We start from the raw sequence: 26,596 nt of genomic DNA on the forward strand, positions 1-26,596 counted from the left end.
AAAAGCAACCCCCAGGAGCCATGAAACAACAATGAGCTGTTTTCTGCCATCTAAACCCAGGTTAGGATGCCATGGCTAGAGATAGTGAGCTTTCCAGCAACTCTGGAGACTGAGGCAGGAGGATCACAAGTTTGAGACTAACCTCAGCAACTCAGTGAGACCCTTTCTCAAAATAAAAAATACAAGCTAACTAAAGCACCAAACTCAAGTAAAATACCAGGATCTAATTCTTCATTGCAAGAAAGGATCCAGCTACCAGCCCATTCTTAGCTCTGCTAGAAAAGGACACTATGTAAGATGGAAGATATCACATAGAACATCCCTGGCCCAAGGCCTTCTCACCAACTCTTAAGTGCTTTCTGAGGTCTACATTTTTCTTTACACTCTATGTACGGATTCCTGATTATGTTCTATAATATGAACATCTCCATCACTATCTTCCCTTCAATTCTGATTCAGGCTACACTATTAGTTCATGTACCTCAAGTAATTGGGTAAACTGCAAACTTGGCAGATCAACAGAAGGTTATTCAGGACAAGACTGCCTTCAAGACACTGAAGAAATGTTATTAAAAAAGAGAAAGTGCACAAGAACACCCAGAATAAATGAATTAGGTGAGATTTCAAAATACCTTCTGATATTGTTCTTCATTCATCTGCAGAGCAAGCAAAAAGTCTTCATGCTAAGGAACAACAACAAAAAATTATATATTCAGATACAAATTTAGTAAAGATGATAAAAACATTTGATATTTACTTTCATAAGCATACATCTATTGTTAATAGGTATCTCTTCAGTTACATAATTAAATAGTTTAAAATGTTACCTGAAAATAAATTCACATAGTGAATAATGGAAAAGATTGATACATAAAATACTTGTGAATAGCAAAGAACAGCATAAGCAAACAAAAAAACTAAACAGGTCAAAACCAAGTATGATATACTTTCTTGGTGATTTCACAAGGTACCAGGCACTCAGGCATATTACTGGTAAGAGCATAAAATAGTACAACCATGATGGAAGGGAACTTGGCACAGATTCACAATGACACTTTTAGGGGTCTGGCCCAAAGATACCCTTGGGTAGAAATATGAAAGTATGCATACACAAGCTTATTCATCATAATATTTTTAACACCAAAAACCTGGGGAAAAAATCTGAACATCCAACAATAGGAAATTGTCTGAATAAACTCTGGTACTACAGATAATGGGGTACTAGGCAGTTTAAAAAAAAAATAAATCTCTGTGAATTGCTGCGATGTGACTGCCAGGATATATGACTAAGTGAAAAAAGCAGGGGCAGAGGAGTGTGATTCCTTTTGGATAAGAAAGAGGGAGTTGGGGAATGTATCTCAGAGACTTGCCTATCATGTGCGGGACCCTCACGTCGATTCCCAGCACAGCAAAAGGAAAAAAAAAAAAAAGGCAAATAAAATACATATGTCAATACCTACACATATTTGCTTTTACATAAAATAAGGAAATATGAGTAAGAAAGCTGGATGTGATGGCACACCCACCTCAACTTGGGAAGTTGAAGCTGGAGAATTACAGGTTGAAGCCCAGCTCAGACAATATGCCAAGACCCTGTTTTAAAATCACCACTGTTAACAAAAACCTAACAAGAAGAATGTCTAGATATGGGGGAGTGAGAGCACATGCAGGAAGAGTCAGGATAATTTTACAAAATTGAAGAACAAAATCAGACTAAAAAAAAAAGACAATGAAAGCTGAAAATAAGCAGAAACAAACTTAACTGTTCACCAAATTAAAGGCATGATCACATTTGTTCTTGATCTTGCTAACATTGCCCAGGCTGGCCTGGAACTCCTGGGCACAAGCAACCCCCCTGCCTCAGCTCCAGTAGCTGGGACTACAGGTGTGTGCCACTGTGCCTGGTTCATTTTATATTCTTAATGATATAATTTCATAAGAATTATGTTATTAAGAACCAAGATTTTTAGTAAAGAAGTAATACAAACAAAAAATTAAAGTTAAAAAAAAAAACAAACCCTGTAAATCAAGTTTTAAATAGAAATCTCAGCATGAAATTCCTAGTAAATAAAACAAAACACTTTGGAGAAATTGTTGATTCCAGATCCAGCCAAGTCACAGAAAGCACAAGTTGAATCTAGATCACTTCACTGTGTTAGAAAGCAAGTAAGTGTTAAGAGCCTACCATGGTCAGCACAGAGGGACTAAGCTGAAGGAGCTGCCCTTGGCCAGAGATGGAACAATCTAGACATCAAGAACAACAATGACTATAATTAACTAAGCTACAGCCATCAATCTGCCAGTTCTTTCTAAAAATGCATTTCTAATGCGATCGTTGGTGATATTAACAATCACAGGAATTCTGTGATGGAAAGATGAAGATGAAGAAGACAACTTTGCAAAAGTTCTAATGTCTGGGATCTAGAATTTTATCACTGGTCACAAATAATCATCACTTTTTTCATTTTTAAGAAAATTTCTGCTAAATACCCAATTTTGATTAATTATAATTTTTCCATCAATCATTTTTTTCAAGTAAAAATGATATTCTGCAAAGAAAAAAAAAAAACAAAAAACAAAGGCTAATGCTATTACTTGTAAATCAATACAATGCCTCCTGTCAAGACAAGCATCCATCCCCAAGAGCAGCAGAGGCACTTTATGTACACTTCTCATTTTCTCACACAGAATATTGAAATCTTCAGGGGTGAAAATTTGATAAAATAAATACCTTTTACTGCTTTATCAAAGACACTTTCAATTGAAACTAAAATTTTAGAAAATATGAGTACAGGGTGATAAAGACAATAATTATTGGTACAGTTTTGTGCTACTGCCTTGATTCATGCTAAGATATCAGGGCTTTAGTTCTACTGATGAAAATTCAACATGGTAAAAGAAAGCAAATGACATCTGTGCATCACTTAAGAGATGTGACTCCACAGATCCCTTAAAAAATCTTGGGGAACCCACGAATGTGGGACCACACGAGAGCCACTGATTCAGAAGATGTTCATTTTATTTTTTAAATATTTTTTTAGTTGTAGTTGGACACAATATCTTTGTTTTATTTATTTATTTTTATGTAGTGCTGAGGATTGAACCAAGAGCCTTGCATGTGCTAGGGAAGTGCTCTATTACTGAGCCACAATCCCAGACCCCAGAAAATGTTTATTAAACAACCAATATATGTATATTCTGGTTGACTTGCACATTTGATGATATATTTAGAAAAATTAAGGAGCTAAACTAAATAGATCCTATCATTACTCTTTAAAGGCTGTCAGAGGTAATATACACATGATACTAAACTCCAATTAAGGTTCTCTTAACATTAATTTGATTTATGAAACTTGGGCCAGTATAATTACAAAAAACCTAGCTGTTTAAAAAAAAAAAAAAATGTTGTCATATAATTAATTACTCTAAACGAAGGGGAAATCCTGGGCTGAGGGGATAGCTCAGTGATAGAGCACTTGCCTAACCCTGGGTTTGTATCAAGCCCCAAGAGCAAGCAAACCAAACCCACATCCCAAGACCAGAGCACATCTTCCTACCTCTGCCATCTCTTTGATTTTCTGCTCATAGAACTCTTGCTCTTGTTGGACAGCTGGAAGGAGGGCACGCCGATCATAGGACCTACAATGTCGCCGCTTATTTTCCAGAAAGAACATCCTCTTTTCTATTTTTATGTCACCTAGAAGATAAGAATGCATAATTATGTAGTCAATTGTCTGTAGGAATTCAGGCCAGCAACTTTCAGTCTTCTCTGGTTTAGTCCTCCACAGACCCTCTTGGCAGTACATTTCAAAACTGATCCTAGAACACATTCTAGCACTGAAGTCGATTGCATTCCTTTCTGTTCCTTGTCTACCATGAATCTTTCAGCCTCCCCACACCCCACTGTATGCTCCAATTGTAAAGCCTCTTCTACTCCATCAGTATTACACTGTATGCATATATAGTTTATTACCTATTCTACTAATTAGGGCATTGGTTTATAGTTTATTATGTATACAGCTGCTTGTAGCTGTTGATGAATGTTGTTTGTAGTTCAGTTGGGTTTACATGGAGGTGTAGAGTTACTGAATCACAGGATAGCTTCTCTTTACATTTCTGTTTTTCTCTTTGTTTGGGGGGGGATTAGGCTTAGTTTTAAGGTTTAGAAAATAATTCAATTGAATGCCAGTTGTTCTACATCTCTGGCAATACCTCATTATCATCAGTTTTTAATTTTAGCCATTCTAGTAGGTACAAATTCCCCTCCTCTCTCCCTTCCTTTTCTTTTTCTTCTAGTCCTGAGGATGAATCCAGGACCTTGCACATGTGCATGGTAGGCAAGTGCTCTACCACTGAGCCAAACTCTCAGTTCTGAAATTTTTAATTTCCTTACACTTTCAATTTTGAAAACTCTTCACAGAAATAGCACTACACAGATTCACAATAAATAATATTTGGAACAAAAAATATAAAAATAACATATATCAAACATTTAACTAGTCTGTTCAGGTTTTCTTTGAAATTTGTAAAGGACAGAGCTGACCTGACCAACAAAGGGTAGACCATCTTACAAAGTAGACTTTCTTTTCTCCACCACTGAAAATCAGAAACAAATAATGGGGAGGAGGTATGTAAGAGAGATACCTAATTACAACTGTATATTAAGTAAGCCAAGTGAAAAACAACCTACATATTGTTCCCACTTTCTCATTCTCTCAGAGACCAGAGAGAATGTCATGTCAGAGGGCACTGCTGCACAGACTTTCAGAGGGACCTCAAGAATCATACTGTGGGGGATAAAAATCTAGACCCTGAGGAATTAGTTCAGAAATTCAAATACTTTCAAAATGATTTAACTTGTGGTATCTCCATTTAGTCATACTTGAAAATAAATTCTGTAAGTAAGTGTACATGTAACAGAAAAACAAATAGGTGAAAAAGAAAAGGGGAAAATAGTCTTTTTTTAAAATTAGGGACTGAACCCAGAGATGCTTTGCCTCTGACTTACATCTGTGGCTCTTTTTATTTTTTTATTTGGAGATAGGGTCAAAGGCCTAAGTTGCCATGGCTGGCTTCGAACTTCTGATCCTCCAGTGTCAGCCTCCCAAGTCACTGGGATTACAAGTGTGTACTACCATACCTGATGAAAATATTCCTATTTGTGACATAATCTATGGAGAAAGCTGCTGTAAACTCTTTTTGTCGAACACAAACAACTCAGATGAAATGTTTTAAAATTAATCAGGCAACCTTTTGGGAGGGATCAGAACTAAAATAATGTCTCAGAAAGGGCTTTCAGCAGTTATTTCATCAATAAGAGTAACAGAATTTGAGAAGCATGTGGCTATTAGACCCACACTGAGGTGAGTAAGTGGATCACCTCTGCAGTGAGCAATCATTAGTCGAGGTGACTACTATTGAAGAATACTAAACCTTCGAGACAGTTTTTTTTTTTTCCCCCAAGCTTAGCAGTGTCCCCACTTGCCCACATGTGAATTCTTTAACCCTGCTCAAAATTTTTGTGTAATAATGTAACCTAAGCAGGAATAAGGAAGACAACACTGTAGCAACTTTCTATAAATTATGAAGTGATATCTAAATAGTCCTTATGAGTCACTCCTTAGCCCAGCATGACACTCTATAAGCAGCAGATAATACCATCTCCTTTAGTGACCACACTGAAAGGGAAGGCTTGGCACTGCAGCTTCACATGCTATCAACTATAACATTCAGGTTGCCATTACCTTGTTCAAATTTGAAATCTATGTAAGAATATTGATTCATTTCTTTTCTTTTTTTCCTTTTCCCACTGGTTTCTGGTGAAAGCTCCTGCCACTTTTTAATGGCATCAGAAAAGGCCTAAAAATTGAGAAAGGGTAAGGTTACCACTGTAAATGGAAAACAAGAACAAGCAAAACACAGGCCATACCCAAATCTCACTTCACTCAGTGAGCTACCTCCCCTGCTCTGCTCAACAGTGGTAAGTAGTGGTGAAATAAATAAGTAGCATGTCATTATATTCATTTTCTTTTTTCATAAAATGCTACAGAGGCAGAATAAAAATGCTTACTGAAAGATTAAGGGACAGCATTAAGAAAATATAAGTTGTTTCTGCACACTCGAGTACAGGTTGAATCATGTGACACCCAGCTGTGACCTGTACTTTGCTGGCTCTCTCAAGTGCTGTTTCTGTTTAGCACTCTCTTCTCATGCTCTTTTTTCTTTGCATCTACAACTTTCCTTTTGTACTGCATGCTGGAGTTCAAAATTCTTAAAACCATTCTTATCTCTTTTCTTCCATACCTTCAAATTTCTCCTCTTTTTGATTTCTTAAATCTTCCTAATCAACTCTTAATGAGTTCAAGTCTTTGCCATTTAAAAAAAAAGAAATTCCTTCCCCCTTTGATCTCATTTATCTTTCAGCTGGTGGCCCTTCTCTCTTCTGCCCCTTTATAGCCCAACCTCTCTGAAGAGCAGTCTAGACACTGTTTCACCATTTTCCCTCCTGTTGTGAGCATGCCCTTTCTAAACCCCTGCAACATGGCACCTAACCTGACATTTCACCTGCTATCTGTGCTTATTAACAAGAAGCTAATGTCAAGTATGATGGCACATACCTGAAATCCCAGCTACTCCAAAGTCTGATACAGGAGTATCCAAATTCTTGGTATCAATTTGAGTCTAGGCAACTTAGTGAAACTTGTCCCCAAAACTAAAAGGGGTTGAATGTAGCTCAGCAGTAGAGTACCCCAGGGTTCCATCCCCATACTTGAAACAAATCCATAAGAGGCTAAGTCTACCACCTACGTTTGAGTCCTCTCCCTTGATCTGCTAACAGTATTTAATCATGTTAACTGTTCCACTCTCTTACTTCCTCCTTCCTCTCTGTCTGCTCCTTTTCTGGACTCTTCATGTTATAGTCTCAGTTCTCTCTCTTTGCCTCTGGTTCTGGGGATTAAACGCAGGGGTTCTTTACCACTGAGCTACATCTCCAGTCCTTTCGAATTTTTTAAAATTTATTTTGAGATAGGGTCTTACTAAGTTGCTGAGACTGTTCTGAAACTTGTGATCTTCCTGCTCAGCCTCCTAAGCAGCTGAAATTACAGGTGTGCACCACCATGCCTGGACCTAGGTTAGTCTCTCTAGGTACCTCATCTAGTCTGATGAACTTGTTTTCCACATGTTGATAACCCTCAACTTTCTGCATCCAGCCCAAATTTCCAACCTTTTGGTCAATTAAATCACCCAAAGAATTTTTTTTTTTTTTTTTCCCTTGGCTGTCTCATGGGGTATACTCAGTATGCCAGCCATTCAATGTTTTCCAGGCTGAATTCACGATTCTTTCCCTGAGAACAAATTCTTTGTTTTTTGGTACTGGGGATGGAACCCAGGGGTACTTTACCATTGAGCCACATCCCAGCTCTTTTTATTTTAGGTCTGCGCCTAAGTTGCTGAGGCCAGCCTTGAACTTGTGATCCTCCTGTCTTATAGGTATGTGCCACTGCACCTGGTGTGAACCATATTTTTTTTTACCATGTCCTTCCCTTGAGTAAATGACACTACTGTTTACCATGCCCTCCCCCAATTTCACCTAACTGCTACTTAGTCCTGTGACTATTTTTAGATGGACAATACATTTATTTTATTTATCTATTTATGTGGTGCTGAGGTTCGAACCCAGTGCCTCACACGTGCCAGACAAACACTCTACCACTCAGCTACTCCAGCCCTGGTCTGTGACTACTATGTCATATTCAGGGAGATCCTCTATGGGTCCTCTGTCACCCCCTTTTCTTTCAAAGTATTTGTCATGGTTGTAATTAGTTATTTGTTTGCTTCTCAGATTCACTTCATCTCCTCCACCACAGTGTACACCTCTGAAAGACAAGGAATGTTCATGGTGCATCCTTAACAACTCGTACAGATTGCATGGAGCACCTATCAGGGGATAAATGGAGAGTTATAAGGGATATATATGAGTTACAGATAGGTGGCTATAGGCAGGTGGCTAATGAATATATTCTGAATCTGTTCATCTTGGAGAAACAGCTACATATGTATCCATGTGGTAAAGTAATAAAAGAAAACAAGCACCTTAGCTAAAGAAGAAGGATGGATCACCTTTTACTTTAATCTACTCCCATACCTGCCCTTATGGCCTTTTTACTATCTTAGTTCTCACAGAAGTCCTCTGAGGCAGGCAATAACTCCTTTATAGGAGAGGAAATCAAGGCTTAGAGCAAAAGGACTTGCCCATGTCAAATCCTAGCCAAGCCAGGTACAGTGGCACACACCTATAATCCCAGCTGCTCAGGGGCTGAGGCAGGGAGATTGCGAATTGTCAGCAAAACAAGGTGTTAAGAACTCAGTGAGACCCTGTTTCTAAATAAAATACAAAATAGGGCTGGAGATGTGGCTCAGTGGTTGAGTGCCCAAGATCAATCCCTAGTACCAAAACAAAGCAAAACACACAAAAAACCAAAATGCAGCCAAAGCCAGAATGACACTCAAGCAGTATTGGAACTACAGTACCTCTCCTTAACGCCAGAACCTTGTCCTCATACATTCAATAACAGCTCATCAAAGTTAGCCAATAGCAATATCCATGGTATTAATTACCTTTCTGCCTTTCCAAATGAAGCTTTCTGTGGCTAAGGAACTTTGCTTTCTAGTCCTTTTTTCTGGAACATCCAGGCCTTTAGATTCTCACTGATCTTAAAGTCACATTTTTGCAGTCAACTGCAAGACTACTAATGTTTACCAAGTCTTATCTAAAGGATGCCCCATGCTTTAACTAGAGTGTTTACAGAAGTCCGGGAAAGAAAGTTGGACAAAAATCACAATTCGCATTTCACAAATGAGGTAACTAAAGTGTATGTGCCATTTTCAGCATGCTGTGAGAGTGGAATATAAACTCAGAGCTCCTGAATGGTGGTATGCTTGTTTTGTAACCAAGCCACAGGTTGAGGATCCACACAGGAAACCTAAAGGGATCATTATCCTATTTAAATACTGTTTCTAAATGTCAGGGGAAAAGCCATATAATAACAACATCAACTAGTACTTCTATCTATAATAATGTGGTATATAAATTAAAGGAGTCTCCAAATCCTTACCTTAATGATTATCTTAGTAATCATCACTTCTATTATTATTGATTCAAAGCCTAATTAAATAGATCAGACAGAATCAGATTATAAGATGAGAATTCTTTTTGAGAAATGCTTATCTATGCAACCCCAAGGCACACAGGCCGCTTTTTCTGGGCTCTAAGCATCTGTACATATCATTGCTCAGTTGAAAACATTTTTCCAAAGACTCTGTTCATATGACATCTTCTTTCCTAGTGCTCTCAACCTAATATCCCTAACCAGAATGGAAGCTACTCTATGTGCTACTTTTTTGTGTATGGTAGTGGGATCCCACTCAGGGCCTTGTGCATGCCAGGCATGTGCTTTCTCCCACTGCGCTACACTCCTAGCTCCTACATCATAGTCTACTGATGCCAGTATTTTCAGGGTTTGCCTGGTATCCACCATCAAGTAAGAATCCTAGAAATAAGATGTTCAAGAACAGTATTCCTTTGGCTGTCTTCTAGACTGCAACCTCCCAGTTTGTTCACATTCATAAATTAAGCAGCCACTCAAATACTAATGCCGAGAGTTAAGGATATAGTCTAATAAGATTTTTAGGACATCAGTTACAATGGCTGAAGCTTCTGTAACAAATGACCAGGAAATACTACAATGGGTATGGGATGCCATTAAGGCTTCGGGGTAAACAGAGACTCTATCTTTGTAAAGAAGCTGGGTCCGGAGCTGGGGATGTGGAGAGATCAAGATGACCATTAAAGCCACATGAAAAACAGAAGTCCAAGGGGTAGAGATGCTGAAAACAACTACCTTAGAGTACAAAAGTTAAGAGTGGGTTAAAAAAGACGGCCTAGGGTGAGGGATATAGTTCAGTGGTAGAGTGTTTGCCTACCATGTGCAAGCCCGGGTTCAATTGCCAGCATGGAAAACAAACAACAATATAAAACCCCAAGATGGCTCAATAGTATTAAGCCCAAGAAGGGAAGGGGCTATGTACTGTTCTTATGATATTTCTGGTGCATGGACTGAGGTAGGCAATCAACAAACTGAACAAAAGAGGTATTCACATCTGTGGCAAAATTATCTAGAAAAAATTTAGAGGGGAAGTATTTTCAACACAGTGGGGCTCTCGATTAAGTGTGAGTATGCAAATCAAGACAGTCAGTTGTGGGATCTAGAATGTAGGAGAAAGGAGAAAAGTGACGGGATTTCCTGAGAATGAAGGTGAAGGTAAGTCTCAGGATGATGGTTGTGCACAAAGTACAGAGAATAGACAGAAAAGCCTGGAGCAGGGAGGAAGACTGAGATAATGAACAGAGGGCTAAACTGACAGCTGAGACAATATGCAGAACTGTGTTTGAGCTGTTGTGTCTGGAGACTTAGCTAACCAAAACAATATAACAGAAATCCAAAGCAAATGTAAATATGGGGGACAGTTAATCTTAACACAGGGTAAATAGGAAATTCAACAAAGGAAACATTATGATACTTGCCCAGCAGTGAACATTCCCATAATCATAATAAAGAAAAATATGAAACTTTGAAAATAGATTTGACAAAAAACATGTCTATCAAAAAGATGAGTATATGTGTATATAAGTAAGAGCTAGGATCCTTATCTATCACAAGAGAAAGCTACAAATAATTTTCAAAGCTCATCAGTTCAAGCACAAATATGTTAAAAAACATGGGGGTAAATTTCAGAACAAAGATAAAAAATGGATAAAGTAGAGAAGCTGCCTCTGGAGAGCAGAGGAAAAGGTTGAAGAAGAGGCCTTCAGCCTGCCATTTAAAAAATTATAAACAAGGGGCTGGAAATACAGCTCAGTTGACAGAGTGCTTGCCTAGAAGCACAAAGCCAAAGCCCTAGGGCTCAATCCCCTGCACTACCCTCCAACTCCCAAATTATAAATAAGCATTTTAGCAATATTTGACACTTCAACAAGGGAAATGAATTGATAAATATTCATTTTACGATGTATTTGCTGCTATGAATTTTAAGGATTTACCAATTCCCTCGCTAGAAGTTATTCATTAAAAACACTTGGCACTGAGATAGAATTTTTGTCCCTAGAGAGCTTTACAATCAGAAAAAAAATGTAAAGGCATAGAAACGTTATAGCTACTCTGGGGTTCCCAAGGCTTCTATCTACAGAAGACTTCCATAAAAAGAGGTGAGCTGATATAAAATTGTACACACACAGGGAGCAGCATCTCCTACATGCTGAGCACTCTTTGGGTGACAGTTCTCTATGGTTTGAATCCAGTGCTACAAACCCAAGTAGGATATAAGTCACCAGAAAGCTCTTGTAACATCATCTCAAGGACTGGCTCTGAAAATAATGCTGCAGTGGCTCCAGTGGCGCAGTGGTTAGCGCGCGGTACTAAAATGAAAATAATGCTGCAGTTTAGGCCCCCACCCTCCCCACCAGTTGTTTCATCTAATTCTTCTAATAGCCAAGTAAGAGATCCACTTCACACTATAAGAAAACTGAAGCTCAGCAAGTTTTAGACACTTGCTCAAATCACAGACTAACAAGGAACAGAATGGGAATTAAAATACGAGGTAAATAAAGCAAAACAAACCAAAATCTACAAAACAAAAGTTGTTTGATCAAGGTTCTAGATAATTTAGCTATTTATATGAAATGCAGGGGACAATGGAACTAGTTAATGACAACATGGGTCGTAGTCAGCAAAATCAGAATTGTTAAAACCTCTACGATAAACAACCCATTTTTTCTAATAAAAAAGCTACAAGAGCCAGGTGTGGTGGCTCAGGAGGCTGAGGCAGGAGGATCACGAGTTCAATGCCAGCTTCAGCAAAAGCAAAGTGCTAATAAGCAACTCAGGGAGACCCTGTCTCTAAATAAAATACAAAATAAGGCTGGGGATGTGGCTCAGTGGTCAAGTGTCCCTGAGTTCAATCCCCAGTACCAAAAAAAAGAAAAGAAAAGAAAAGAGAAAAAGTTACAAGAAAAAAATAGAGTGGGAAGGTGTGAGAATAGATTATAAGAAAATTAAGCAACACATTAACGTTAATGAATGGCTATAAATAGATTTTTTAAACACTTTTTTTTTGGTAGTTGTAGATGGACAGCATGCTTTTACTTGTTTTTTTTTTTTTTTTTTTTTTTTAATGTGGTGCTGAGGATTGAAGCCAGTGCCTCACATGCGCTAGGCAAGTGCTCTACCACTGAGCTACAGCCCTCGCCCTATAAACAGATTTTACTTGAAACCTGATGTGATCAACAAGCTGTGAACTGGCTTCTATCATATTCAGAGAAATGTGAACCCTGACTGGATACTGATGATTTCATTTTGAAGGTGTGATAATGGTATTTTGATTTTGTTTTTAAAAAGAATCTTTACCTTTTTGAACACTGAAATACTTGTGGGGGGAAAAAAAGATGTTTGAAATTTGAAATTTGCTTCAAAATTATCTTGAGGATGAAAATAGCCAGGGGTAGAGATGAAACAAAACTGAGAGTGAATTGAGGATTACCAAAGAAAAGTGATAGGTAAATGGGGGCTCATCATTAAACTTTTATTTATTTATTTAAAATTTTTTTTAGTTGTAGATAAGTTTATTTATTTATTTATATGTGGTGCTGAGGATCAAAACCAGTGCTTCATACACTCCAGATGAGTGCACTCCACTGAGTCACAGTCCCAGCCCACAATCTTTACTTATGTAAAAGTACACATGTAAGTCTATGATGTTTATAATAAAGAATTAAAAACAAGCCCAGGGAAATGTGACCTGGTCTCTACAGTGAACATAAATTTCTGAGTGATCACATTTGGGAGTGGCAAAGAGAAGCAGTACTATTAGTATAATATAAGAACGTCTTTGGGTCTACCTTCTATTCTCCTTCCCACAGAGCAGTCACTGTCTTCAGTGCAGAACTCTCACGCATCATTCTACTATAGCAAGATGTCCTAAACTGTCATCCCTCCTTTCCCACCTCTATCCCCCAGCACCAGGTTTTAATCTAGCAGTACTCAACCTTTTTGTTTATTTTTTAAATTTTGAGGCAGGGTCTCACTAAGTTGTCCAGGCTTGCCTGGAACTTGTGATCCTCCTGCCTCGCCCTAGCTGGGCTTACAGGTGTACACTATGGAGCCCAGCACCCTGTGGATATCTTAACCATTAAAATAACTCCATGTTTGGCTCCTGGGAAGCCCACGTTTTCAGGGAATTATAAGCACTCCAGCAGAACAGGATTTAATTATAGCAAGGGGAACAAAAGGAGTAAACTAGGGATGTTATTGGTGCTCATCCTATCCCAAATGATCAATGCAATGGAATGGGCACTGTACAATATGCTTCTCATTTAAATGAGTGTCTGTGCTACCTACCAGACACCAGAACCTAAGTCCTGGAGCACAGGTCTTCACGTGGTATTTCCTTTGGAATCCTCAGGGAAACTACTGGGAATTTTTAGGAGCTGCCTACTCTCTCCTGAGGCAAACCACTGTCTCTGGACACCATTGTGTTCCTGACACCACTGAGCCACCTGGAGGATGATTGTGTGACCTGTCCCAAGTCAAAGCAAATGAGGCAGTATCGGGGTCAGCATGCCCTTCATATTTCATCCTACAGTCCATAATAAAGTATATCAACCTCTAGTCTTCATGGTCAAACTGAAACCTACCTGCTTTTACTCTAATAATTCATTCTGATTAATAAATACCTTTGCCTATTTATCTTTACCCTGACACACTCCTTAGCTCTCTGCATCATAAACCATCTCAATTTCTGCCAAGCTGAGTTCTTCATTTCTTTATCACAAGAAATGTAGCCAAAAGGTTATGACACCAACAGGAAGATCAAGTAGAGTACCTTTCGAGTGATTGCATAGTGTCCTTTGAGCTCATGCAGGGCCCACTTAATGTCCTGACTGCTGAGCATTTTGAAATCGGCCATCAGGAGGTCTGCAGCTTGGATGAAGCAGCGCTGGTCAAGAGGAGTCAATTTGGAATAGTCAAAAAAGTCTATTTTAGGCAACTGAAACGAGAGAGAAGCACAAAATTAGAGGCCAGACAGTGCGTTTCCTAATCAAAGAGAAATCATTTTAAGAATTACCTGTTACAGAAAAGAATAATCTCATTTTTCTCATAATTACTCTATGAGGGGGGTTTATCAGCTCCATAACAGAGATGAAGAAATGGTGGATTAGAGATCTTAAACTAGTCCAGATACTAGTTAGAGTAAGATACAGCTAGAGATTTGAACCCAATCTTTCAGCCATCTTCCTCCCATAAAATGTTTAGAGGGAAGGAAAAAAAAAAAAAACACAAAACAAACAAACAAACAAAAAAAAACAACAAAAAAATTTTTTTTCCTACTTCAGAACATGGAAAAGAGTCAAATGAAACTGTGGGGAACAGATGACCAATCACTAGAGCTTAATGCATTGGTTTGAACTATAGCTTCCTCCATGATTCAAAATACTGAAAGCTGGTTTAGATCACAAAGACAATGATTAATAAAATGTTAACTTTTTAGTAGCAACACTGTTGGGAATACAGGTGATTAGTGTAAAATATTTTAGCTTTTCAGTGTGTCTGAAAATGTTCATAATAAAATGCTTAAAATAATACTACTATAACAATACAAACAATCCTGGCCAATTCTTGTTACACGTTAAGGAATTTCCTCTGTAGGATTAAAGATAGGAAGGATTTGCTTAACTCTCTGTGGAAAAGGAAAGATTAAAGGAATAATTAGAGGAATTCAAAATGGCTCAGGGTGAGGGATTCCAAAGTACTGGTACAATGTGAGATCCTATCTTACAGAAAATAGTTCAGTCTTTAAAAATATGTCTACACAAAAATCTTCCTTCCCATAAGAATAAAGAAAAAGGCACAGCATTTTCAAGTAGAAATGGCAAAACTCACATAGGACACTTGCCTTTGTATCATCCTGGCTGGCGAGCAGACTGCTGCTGGGGTTGATAATGATTCTATCTTCTCTCTTTGGATAATCTGGATTTTCCAGAAGAAAATTACAAAGTCTGCAAAAACACATGATGTTACTTTCGTACTGCTTCTAGCCCCACACTATGCCCACTGATTGAAATGTAGTATTTGAAAATAAAGGACAACTGGCCCATCAAATAATCAAGATGTTTGCAGCCAGAAAAACTAAACAAATAATAAACAAAAATAATCACAATGAATTTCTTTTTTGCTTGCTAGTTTACAAAACAATGAACATCCTGATAAATGCAAACTACTCTGAAATTTACCAATTAGTTGGGTGTCAATGCAAGGAAGTCACTGAAATTACTAATGGTTAAACAGTGTCAAATTTGGGCATTTAGAAAAAAAGTAGATATTACTTTTTTTTTTTTTTTTTGTAGTTGTAGATGGACAGCATGCCTTTATTTTGTTTATTTTTATGTGGAGCTAAGGATCGAACCCAGTGCCTCACACGTGCCAGGCAAGCTTTCTGCCACTGAGCTATAGCTTCGGGCCTAAAGTAGCTATTCTTCATCAAGAAATGTATGAAAAAGTTAACTATCTAAGCTCTTCATCCATTAGCAGGATGATCAGACTGTACTAGGTATGAACCCACAGCCAGGGTGGGGTTTAGAAGCAAGAAAGCATCTTTGCTTGTAGGACAACTGTGGCTTCCCCTCTTCTCTATCCTTCCTCAATCCTGATGATGTGTAGGGTAACCCATCTTCATCTGGGTGCTCAACCCCTAATTCCTTCCCAATAGCCCTGTTCTCACTTCTCTCGTCCAATGTCAATTGTGGGTCCTCTAAGATAGATAGGTCTAGCAGGAAAATGAGAGAGAATAAGCGTTTACCTCTAGCTCCTTTTCATACACAAGTGAAAGGACTACACAGAATGATAGCAATTCTGAGATCTTAGTTTATAAATCTCAATACTCATTCTAAAAACTTAGGGTTTCTAAGAGACTGACAGATTTCAGGTTTGAGGCAGAAGAAGTTCAAGGCAAGTCTAGGGCACTATGATATTATCTGAGGAATTAAGGAAGTGCTCAGAGTCTAATGAGTTCACACCAAAAAGATATAGCTGCATCTTAAGAAACTCCCTTGGTTAAAAATGAAACAATTTCAGTATTAAGAAAATGACTGAAATTGTTTCTAAACCATGACCTAAAACTCCTTAAATTCATAGTTATTTAGAAAAAAAATAGCAAGAAGTAAAACGAAAAAAATCACCTTTACAGCAGAATACAAGATAATAATATAAGTGGTAAATATATGGGTATCCACCAATTTTTTTATGGTAAAAAATGATGTGTGTGGGGGGAATCAGTGATATTAAAAAAAAAAAAACATACAAGCAGGGCCTACTATTAATTAAGAAGATAAATAGATTAAGAAATCTTAATCCAATCCTGGTTTAAAACTTGGCAACTTGCTGCCTCTGGACAGAGACAAAGGCAGAATTATGCAAGGCCACTATTGGCATCGACCTGTCACTGTACAAATAAGAAAAAAGGAGGTGAGGTGAACAGACCCACTTGTATCCTTGGCTGAGAACCACAGAAGACTTGGCTTTTGAGGACAGGGGTTTAAGTATACTATTTCTTCTTTTGTTAAAAACAACAACAAAAAAACAAAAAACAAAAAACAAAAAAACTACATTAATTCTTTGAAAATTTGATTAACCTTCAATATTCAATGTTTCTTTATAAATTTATAACCTAGTGTGGTGGTGTATAGCTGTAACCCCACTAACTCGGGAGGCTGAGGTAGGAGAATCACAATTTTAAGGTCAGCCTCAGCAACTCAGCATAACCCAAGCAACTTAGTGACACCCTGTCTCCAAAAAAAAAAAAAAAAAAAAAAGAGGGCTAGGGAAACAGCTCAGGGTTAAAGAGCCTTTGGGTTCAATCCCCCACACCAAAGTAAATAAAAAATAAATATGCAACTCTTTCCCTTTGGTACACTAGAAGGAAGACAAAGAGTAAAAGAATAAATAGACTTATTTTTCATTTTATTTTCTTCAAGACACTTTTCCCATGCATTTATAGGCAGACTGGTTGCAAAACATTTTCTATTACTATTGTAGGGAAGAAAACAACTTTAAACATCATGATCAAAGCACCAGCAGTGAATGCTCAGGAACTATCAGGTATCATAATTACATAATTATGGATTCTCCAAGAACCAGAGAACAGTCTGTATATGACTAATGTTAGAATTACCATCATTAAAAGATACAGTGCTAAGTGAAATGAGCCTGTTGGAAAAGGACAAATACTGTATGATTCCACTTACATGACAGGTCTAGAGTAGTTAAATTCCTTAAGACAGAAAGAATGGTAGATACTAAGGACTGGGAAAGAAGAGGACATGGAGTCACTGTTTAATAGGTACAAGGTTTTAATTTGGAAAGATAAAAAAAGAGTTCTTTGCAGATAGCTGGTAGTGACTGCTGCATAATGATTATCTACTTAGTGTACTGAACTGTACACTTAGAAATGGTTAAAATGATAATTTAATGTTATATACTATTTACCACCACCAAAAAAAGCAGCAGGATGGTATACTTACACATTCAAATCATAATAATTCTTCAAGTGAATTATTTCTTCAATATACCCATTTGCTACATCTGGAAATCTTGCTTCCTGTGAAGGAAATAAGAATACTATATCTCATTCACTAGAAATAAATGGCAATTAAAACCCAATGGTAATAAGTGTAAAAATAAATGACTAAGGACTTTTTAAAAAAGGGGCTATAAAGCAGTTCTGTATGTAGCTTAAAATTAAGCACTGGGTTCCCAGGTTCATCAGAATACACAGAAGATGAAGTCTAGAGGAGTCCTACATTTGGCCCACGGTCTCATTTTGCACACCCATTTATTATATAAAACATATTGAGTACCACTACCCGGGCAAAAGGAGCCCAAAGACAAATGAGATAAAAATCCCATGCCTGCCCTCAAGAGGCTCACACATAGTAAGCCAGATGGAAAAACCCTGGGTGAAGAAGAGGAGATGGGGACTTCATCGAAGGCAAAAAGCAGCTGACTCTAGACATAAAAGGCCTACATTACTCTCCATAGTGGTTCTGTCCAACAGAACTACCGCGATGATGATTGCTGTGAGCCCCACATGACTACTAACACTAAAATGTGACCCAGCCACCAGAACCTAATTTATAATTTTATTTAATTGTAAGACATGTAAACATAAACATCTGGGAGTTTACATATAACTGGGGGTACATGTTGTCATACTAGACAGCATGGGTCTAGGAAATTCAATAAATTTGCTGTAAAGGTTTGAATCTAGAGTGAACTCGAGGCCTTTGAAAAACAGGGATTTACAGTATTGCAACACCATGGTATGTAGCTACCACCCCAGAAGGTTTCCTGAAGATTAAGTATAGATTAAGGAATTCTGATTCCATTTTCATTTCTTCAGTTTATTTTTTTCTATACATTGAGATATATGTACTTCTTATGAAAATAAAGTCCACATTTTTCTTTTTTTGAATGAAAGAAAACTCAGCAATATTTAATGCCTACATTTTTGTAATAATAATAACAACAACAACAACAACTTACTGTTTCTTTCACTAACAGTGCAACAAGGTCTTGATCTACCTCAGCAGTATCTTGCCCCCAGAGGTTTTCCAACTTGGCCTCCTGAGATCCTGGCAGGGGAAAGGCTGGCCCTGGCTCTTCATCATCAGTCGCTAACTGTTGGTCTTCAAGCTCTCCTAGAGGATGGGCAGGCTGAGGAGAAGCAGAGCCTGGAATCCCATCCTGCTGGCCTTCTGGTCTTGGAAAAGCTGGCCCTGGGAGTTCATGTTGAAATAACAAGGGGCCCAGTTCTGATTCAGGCTGCCGCTCCTGGGGAACAACCTGATTTGTTCTCTCACGGGGCTGTTGGTTTAGAGACTGGAAGTAAGGATGGTCTATCCAACAGTCTTCTTCAATGGCCTGATCATCTACTAAAGCAGACGATTCTCCAAGATTTGATAAAAGCTCTGTCTCTGAGTCTTCAGATGACTGGTTCTGAGCTTCCAAAGGATCATTTTCAGGGAAAAGAAGGCCGCTTTTTCCCAAGATAATAATTTTTGGTTCAGATTTAGGGTTGATGTCATTTGCTCCTTGGTTATGACTTGGTCCAGGTTTGGGCTCTCTTTTTGTTTGGTGAGTTTGCTTAGTGAATTCAGAGACACCAGGAGGCCCAAGATCCAGAAATTCACCGTAGTCATCCTCAGAATCATCCTGTGTCCCAGAATCAAACAATGAGTAGTTACACATTGAAAAGTAGCTGCGCTTATCTGATTCAAAGGCTGCTCTAGACTTTTTAGGTCTTTCTTCTCCCAATCTTTTCAGATCTTGCCACTGGGCAGCTGGTTTGATGAGATTGGGTCGTGATGGCTGAGGTTTATTTGTCTAAGAAAAAATGAAATTTTAATAATAATAATAATTCAATTTATTTTCTATGTCTATGCCTCAATATGTGCTTATACTGAGCTTCTGAAAAAGAACAGGAAAGAAGGGAAACCAAAAATGTCCTCCCCCCAGTGTTATTCTTAACACTGTAGTATAACACTTTACAGTTTGTAAAAATGAAAGTAGCCATTTATAGATGTGAAGCATCAGTTTAATGAAAGAATGCCAACACATCAGAGACACCAAAGTTGTTCAATTAACATGAAAAGAATATAAATTTCATTAGTAATCAGGAGAACAAAAATTAAAACAAGAAAAAATTTCCCAATTAGACTTTTAGATAGTATAAAGCATTAATGTGGATATACAAAAACTCTCATACTATCAATGACTACTAGTATTTAGGAGAGCAATTTTGGCACTATTTATTAAAGTAAATAGGATCCTCCCACTAACTTCAAAGATATTTTAAACAGAACTACAAGAAAAAATCCAAGTACTTAACTATATAATCAAGAGGTACCGAGAGCACAGTGACTCAAAAAGTTTGAATAAAGATCTAAGAGGAGATTTCTGGCTCCCGTAATTGCAGATGCATTACCAGATTAACCCTTTTACTGAGTAAAAGTAGAAAACCTTGTCAGAATATTGAAACAAATCAAAGCAAAACAAAAACAGCTGCCTGAAGACTTCAGAGAGACAGGGGAATCAAGATCCAGGAAGAGGAAATCCAGCAAAATGGGCCCCTACATTTGGGGTACTTGTTCCCAAAACGTGCATCTGTCAATCCCAGACTTGGATGAATTATCAATAGATGAACAGAAACTTTGATACACTTACTGAGGAGCTAAGGGCATAAAAATCAGAATACAGGAACCCCCCCTAAAAAAGGTCTTGGTAAATCTCAAGCTATATGGTAAGTTCTTGAGGATTATACCACTGAAGTAAGGGTATACTAGAAATACATTAGACCTCCCAGAAAATGAATCCTAGTGTGGATAGTTTTAAAACTCCCTCAGTGGGGGTTGGGGTTGTGGCTCAGTGGTAAAGTACTTGCCTAATATGTTTGAGGCACTGGGTTTGATCCTCAGCACTACATGAAAAAAATAAACAAAGTTAAAAAGCAAAAATACACAAACAAAAATCTCCCTCAGTGTGAGATTTCCTATACCTTAATCTTCTTCAAGAAATAAGTGTAGGTCCTCTGTGGAGAAAGAAAACGTAATCTAGAATTTCAAAATATTCATATACAATGACTTACTATCAAAAACAAGTAGGCATGGGCTGGGTGTGGTGGCACACACCTGTAATCCCAATGACTGGGGAGGGTGAGGCAGGAGGATCGAGGGTTCAAAGCTACCCTTAGCCGAAGTGAGGTACTAAGCAACTCAGTGAGACCCTGTTTCTAAATAAAATACAAAATAGGGTTAGAGATGTGGTTCAGTGGTCGAGTGCCACTGTGTTCAATTCCTGATTAAAAAAATAGGGCTAGGGTTATGGCTCAGTGGTAGCATACTTGCCTAGCATGCGTGATGCACTGGGTTCGATTCTCAGCACCACATACAAATAAATAAAATAAAGGTCCATCAACAACTAAAAAAATATTAAAATAAATAAAATACAAAAGGCCTTCACAGATATTTCTCTAAAAATACAAAGATACAAAAATGGCCAGTAAATCTAAAATTAAGCATCAAAGGATGCTGCTTAACATCACTGGCCACAAATCTGGTAGGGGTTAAATATAGTTACCATATGATCCAGCAATTCTTGGTATATGCCAACAGAAATGAAAAATATGTCCACATACAAACTTGTAATGTTCATGTTCATAGCAACATGATTCATACTCATAATAGCCAAAACTGTCAATCAGACAATGAGAAGATAAACAAAAGGAAGTAAAGCAAAGAAATGGAATATTGTTCATCAACAAATAAAATACTAATTCATGCTACATCACAGCTAACCCTTGAAAACATACTTAGTTAAAGAAGATGGTCACAAAGGACCACATAATAATAAAATAGGCAATGAACACAGAAGGTACACTAATGGTTGATTATGATAGGACAGAACAAGGGATTGGGAGGTATAGGATTTTTTCATGGTGTAATGAAAATGTTCTAAGAGTGCCTATGGTGATAGATGCAAAACTATGTGCTTATACTAAAAGCTATTGAATCACATGATTTAAATAGAGAAATTGCATAGTATATGAAATGTACCTCAATAAAGGCTGCTTTTAAAAAAGGAATTAAGTATGATATATACTGTAACATGGATAAAGTTTAAAAATATGCTGCATAAAGAGCCACTCATAAAAGACTATGTATTGTATGATTCCATTTATATGCAATTTCCATGATAGGCAAATTATAGAGATAGAAAGCAAACTTTTGCATAGGTTTGCACAGATTGGGGAGTTGTGGGCACAATTTGGGAGAAAACAGTTACTGCTAACAGTAAGAGAATGTCTTTTTAGTGTGATATATATGTTCTAAAATTAATCATGTGAGGGTTACACAACTCTGAACATTCGTATGCTAAAACCACTGAATTACACAATTTAAATGAACGGTCTTGTATATAAGTTATATCTCAATGAAGTTGTTAAAAACAGAGATCACATGGGCTGGCCCTAACAGACAGTGATGCCTGCCCGTGTTCATCTGCCCCAGTCCCTGACTACTCCAGCTCCAGCAATCATCTGACACACAGCCAAACAAGAGCCCCCAGCCAGAATTATCCAGCTGACCTCTTCTCATATTTCTGTTCCACAAAAGTTATGTGAGCTAATAAAATGACTGTAATTGATATAAATCATTGTTTTGAGGTGATAAGTTACATGGTAATAAGTAACCAGAACAATAAGAATGAATTACCCACGAAACTAGTAAAAGGACCATAAAATGAACACTAAAAAGAATATTAAATAAGCTTAAACAGAAGAAAAATCACTAAAAACAAAAGTAGAAATTAAGAAAACAAACAGCAGCACTGTAAGGTAAATCTCAAAGCTGTTTCTTTGGTAAACAAGGAAGAAAAAAGGAAAGAAAAATAATGGTGAGAAAACAAAAGGAGGAAAAACAAATATATTAAATAGAAAGGGAAATCGTTTAATTCTATTAAATACACTTTAAACCACAAACAAGTTTAAACAACATTCTTTTCACAAGTAGGATCATGTTTATTAAAAAAAAGTTAAGGCATTATAATGGCACACCTGTAATCCTAGCTACTCAGAACACTAAAGCAGGAAAGCAGCCAAGTACAAGGCCAGCCTGGTAATTTTGCGAGACTCTGTCTTAAAAAAATATTTTTTAAAAATGTAGCGCAGTGGTAGAGCTTTTTCTCTCATATGTGAGGCCTTGGGTTTGATCACCACCATGCACTCCCCCATCCCTCAACCCCCCAACCCCCCAACCCCCCAAAAAAGTTGTAAAAGAGTACACAGGTACATATACTCAAACCTATGGCTCAATCTCACTTATGAGAAAACCCCAAATAAAACATTAGCAAATGGAATTCATCTAGTATATTACCATCATGTTTCAATACCATAACTAAGTGAAGTTTCTCCAGTGACAGAATATTTTACTATATCAACAGATCAAAAAAGAAAATCACACGATACCCTTCAAATATACTGAAATTCAATTTGACAGAATTTTACATTCATTTATAGGAAATACTTGAAATAAAGTGGAAGTAAATGACTATTTCCTTGACATAATTTTTTTAAAATAGTATCTAAAACAAAAAGGCACTGTCATACTCAAGGAGGAAATATTAAAAGGCATTCATATCCATGGCTAATCCTATCACCACTACTACTTAAAAAGTTTGAGAAAGTATTACAATACATTAGAAAAGAATTATAAAAATGGAAAAACCAGAAACTCTTTTAAGTATCATTATTTGCAAATAGATGAGATGCAGATTCACATTAAGTCAACTATGGACAATAAAGGTATGAAATTAATATAAAAAGCAAAAAATTTAAAAATTTTAAAAAGTTCAAAAAGGTATAATGCAAGATGTCATTCATAAAAGCAACAAAAAGGAGAAAATGACCAGGAATAAATAATAAAGAGTGTCTGAGATCTGTATTAAGAAAAACTCAAAATGCTCTGCTGGAAGAATATAAAAGATGGCTACACTATATGGAAGACAAAACTTTTTCATTTAGACAGATTATCTATTTGTCTATTTGCCTGTTTATCTATATTTTAGAACTAGAAAACCCGATCGTAAAAACATAAACACAAGAATATCCAGAATGTCTCTGAAACTATGGTAATAAGGGGAAAAAAGCTCTGTGTGACAGTAAAAACCTTACATAATGTATAATCACAAAACAGTGCAGACTAGTGCATGAACATTCAGAGGGAGCAAGGGTGGAGAAGTTAACTACAGAAACAGACCCAAATATATAGCTTTCAAAAGTAAGGGGACATAAGTAGAGTTTGGAAAGGGGGCTGTTCTCGGAAATCTAAGAAAGTGCAAAGAGGTGCTCTCAATTATTCTATAAGACCCAGAGAATGGCATAAGAATTCAGACCACTAATTTGCAACAATGCCTCATATCATGGTAAGTTTTAAAAAACTCACCTCTGTCAGGATGACATCATCATCCAGGTCTTCTTCCTCATGTTGCTGAGGAGCTGGGGTGACCAGCATTGGAATCCCTTCCTCATCAGAGGAGTCAGATATGGTGATGGGCCCATCTCTGAGATTGATCCAATCTACAGGAAAACACAGAACACTGTTGCTGGGAGGCTGGCACAATCATATTCAGTCCTTTAATTCTACTTTTGCCTGAAGAGGGTTAAGCTTCAAGCCAAGTTCATGGCTACTAGTATGTAAACTTACCTCCTCAAAGCAGCACATGCACCCAAGCAGTAAGAGCCAAATTCCCTGTTGATTTTTTTCAATAATGTATTTTGGGATTGCTAGAGAAAAACTGACAATTATTATACTCAAGAGTATCAACAGTTATTTAATTATCTTAAATTAGGTTGGGGAAATCTGTGGCTAAAACTCTTAACTGCCAATCTCTTTAGAGTGAAATCATGGCTTCCTATCCATCTCTATTCCTCTCAGGAATAAAGACTTTTATTTGAAACTGCTAAGTTTAAAAAAGTTGTCACTCAAAAAAAGTAAAAATTTCACTTAATACTTAAAATATTAAAATTTGTTTATTATAGCCATAAACAGACACATTATATAATGTAGTAATTATAAGATTATTCAAGTCAACATTTCAATGTTTTAGTTAAGCGCCCATTTAGCACTTTTAACAATAAGCAATTTAACTTTGCTAGTTTCCTTTTAAACAGAACTATAGTTAAACTAACCATCTAGATGTGTTAATTCTGCTCAAGATTGCTACTTCCTTTTACCTGTCTGAAGGCTGATCATGTTTTATGTGAATTACTGCATAAAAATAGCTGTATTTTTTCCTGTCTGGTTCCATGGGAATGGTAAAGGTTAAAATGGGCAATGAAGAGAAAATGTGTTCAGTATCCAAAAAGAAAGACTGAAGCAGCAATAGCAGCAGCAACATGAAAAGAGGCATCAGCGGCAGGGTGGGGGTGGGGGGTTGTGGCTCAGTGGTAGAGCACTTGCCTACCATGCATGAGGAACTAGGTTTGATCCTTAGCACCACATAAAAATAAAAAATAAAGACACTGTGTCCATCTAAAACTAAAAAATATATAAAATATTAAAAAAAGAAGAAAAGAGGCATCACTGTTACCATTTTTGAAATTCCTCCACTGAGAAATTTATCAAGGTTCATGTCTTGTATACATTTTGGTAATCTATAATTTGAAAAGCAATCAAAAATCAATGCTTGTTTTACTCCTATGAGAGAGTTGCAGTGGCCAGGCGTGTTGGCACATGACTGTAATCCCAGTGGCTCAGGAGGCTAAGGCAGGAGGATCGAGTTCAAAGCCAGCCTCAGCAACTTAACAAGGCCCTAAGCAACTAGAGCCGGGGATGTGGCTCAGTAGTGGTTGAGTGCCCTTGAGTTCAATTCCTGCTACCAGAAAAAAAAAAAAAAAAAATGCAATGATGACAGAGATGGCAGTTTAAAACAATAGTGTATCTATAGAATCTTGGGTTAGGCTACCTGGTTTAAATATCAACTCCTGCACAAGCTAGCTTTTTGGCTCCTACCCAATTTGTTTAAACATCCATTTCCCCAATGTTAAGAAAAAAAGGTAGTAATGGTGCCTATTTTTCAAGTAATTGTGAAGATCAGTTGAGGAAACCAATATAAAATGCTTGCTTATTATAGTACCTGATACAGAGTAAAGTTAACTAATTTCAAGTCAAATGGTGTTTCCACTACACCATGCTATCTTTCATAGCGAGCGACTAACAAAACAACCAACTTAACTGAGGGCCTGGAAGGCACATGAGAAAGAACTTCCAGTTAAATCTGGCAGAATGAATCCAAAGTGTTATCACTATCACCTCCTGAAATCCCATCTAAATGACAATAAAAGAACTTTTTAAAAGTATAAACCCTTGAATGCAAAAAAAGAGGAAAGAAGATTTATAGCAGGCAAGAGATTTCAACAGAATTCTAGGAAACAGCAGACTTACAGGTGGCAAGTGCTTTGACAGAGTGGGGAAAGTTTGAACCCAAAGTGTAAAGTAGGGAGAGCAAACCAGAAATGGCCTAATTCCTGCAGAAACCCAGAAAAGCTCAGAAATTGGTGGCATAGGATACTACTGAGAGCATAAACAGAGGGATTCAAAATCTTCACTCTTTCTAAGCAAAGATAACTTCCAGACTTCTATCCACACAGCCAGGTGACAAGCCATAGCTCTCCCAGGCAAAACACCAAGATAAGTCTACTTGTAGCTCTTTGCATCTATCCCTCCTGGAGTCCATTTAGCTTCTTGGATGTATAGAGATTTTCCATAACTATAGGATGTTTTCTTCAAACCTCCTCCTTCTTTCCTCTCCTCCTGGGACTTTTGTTATTAGTAAGCCTGATGGTATCCCAAAGTTCTATGTGATGAACCACTACTATCAAGCTTTCTGTAAATCTTTTTTTAAAAATATATATTTCCTCAGTTGTAGATAAA

The 26,596-nt window shown here is 37.3% G+C and overlaps 1 protein-coding gene across 6 annotated transcripts in view; it reads right to left on the reverse strand.

The window, feature by feature from the left end:
* Positions 1-26,596, reverse strand: part of Rnf216 (ring finger protein 216) — a 135,975-nt gene that overhangs the window by 81,647 nt on the left and 27,732 nt on the right. For 4 of the 6 annotated variants that reach the window (XR_013089443.1, XM_076840331.1, XM_076840330.1 and 1 more), the window contains exons 3-10: positions 24,107-24,240; positions 18,654-19,493; positions 17,633-17,709; positions 15,010-15,112; positions 13,939-14,103; positions 5,745-5,859; positions 3,558-3,697; positions 633-683 (exon numbers count right to left, since the gene is read on the reverse strand). Coding sequence is in view for 5 of the 6 variants with exons in the window: in XM_076840331.1 (XP_076696446.1) it covers positions 633-683; positions 3,558-3,697; positions 5,745-5,859; positions 13,939-14,103; positions 15,010-15,112; positions 17,633-17,709; positions 18,654-19,493; positions 24,107-24,240 (1,625 nt within the window). In the remaining variant the exon portion in view is untranslated. The remainder of the gene's footprint in view (positions 1-632; positions 684-3,557; positions 3,698-5,744; positions 5,860-13,938; positions 14,104-15,009; positions 15,113-17,632; positions 17,710-18,653; positions 19,494-24,106; positions 24,241-26,596) is intronic. The other 2 variants (XM_076840333.1, XM_076840332.1) reach the window with 1 other exon arrangement.

This window comes from Callospermophilus lateralis, chromosome 19, assembly GCF_048772815.1.
Source record: "Callospermophilus lateralis isolate mCalLat2 chromosome 19, mCalLat2.hap1, whole genome shotgun sequence".
Lineage (NCBI taxonomy): Eukaryota > Metazoa > Chordata > Mammalia > Rodentia > Sciuridae > Callospermophilus > Callospermophilus lateralis.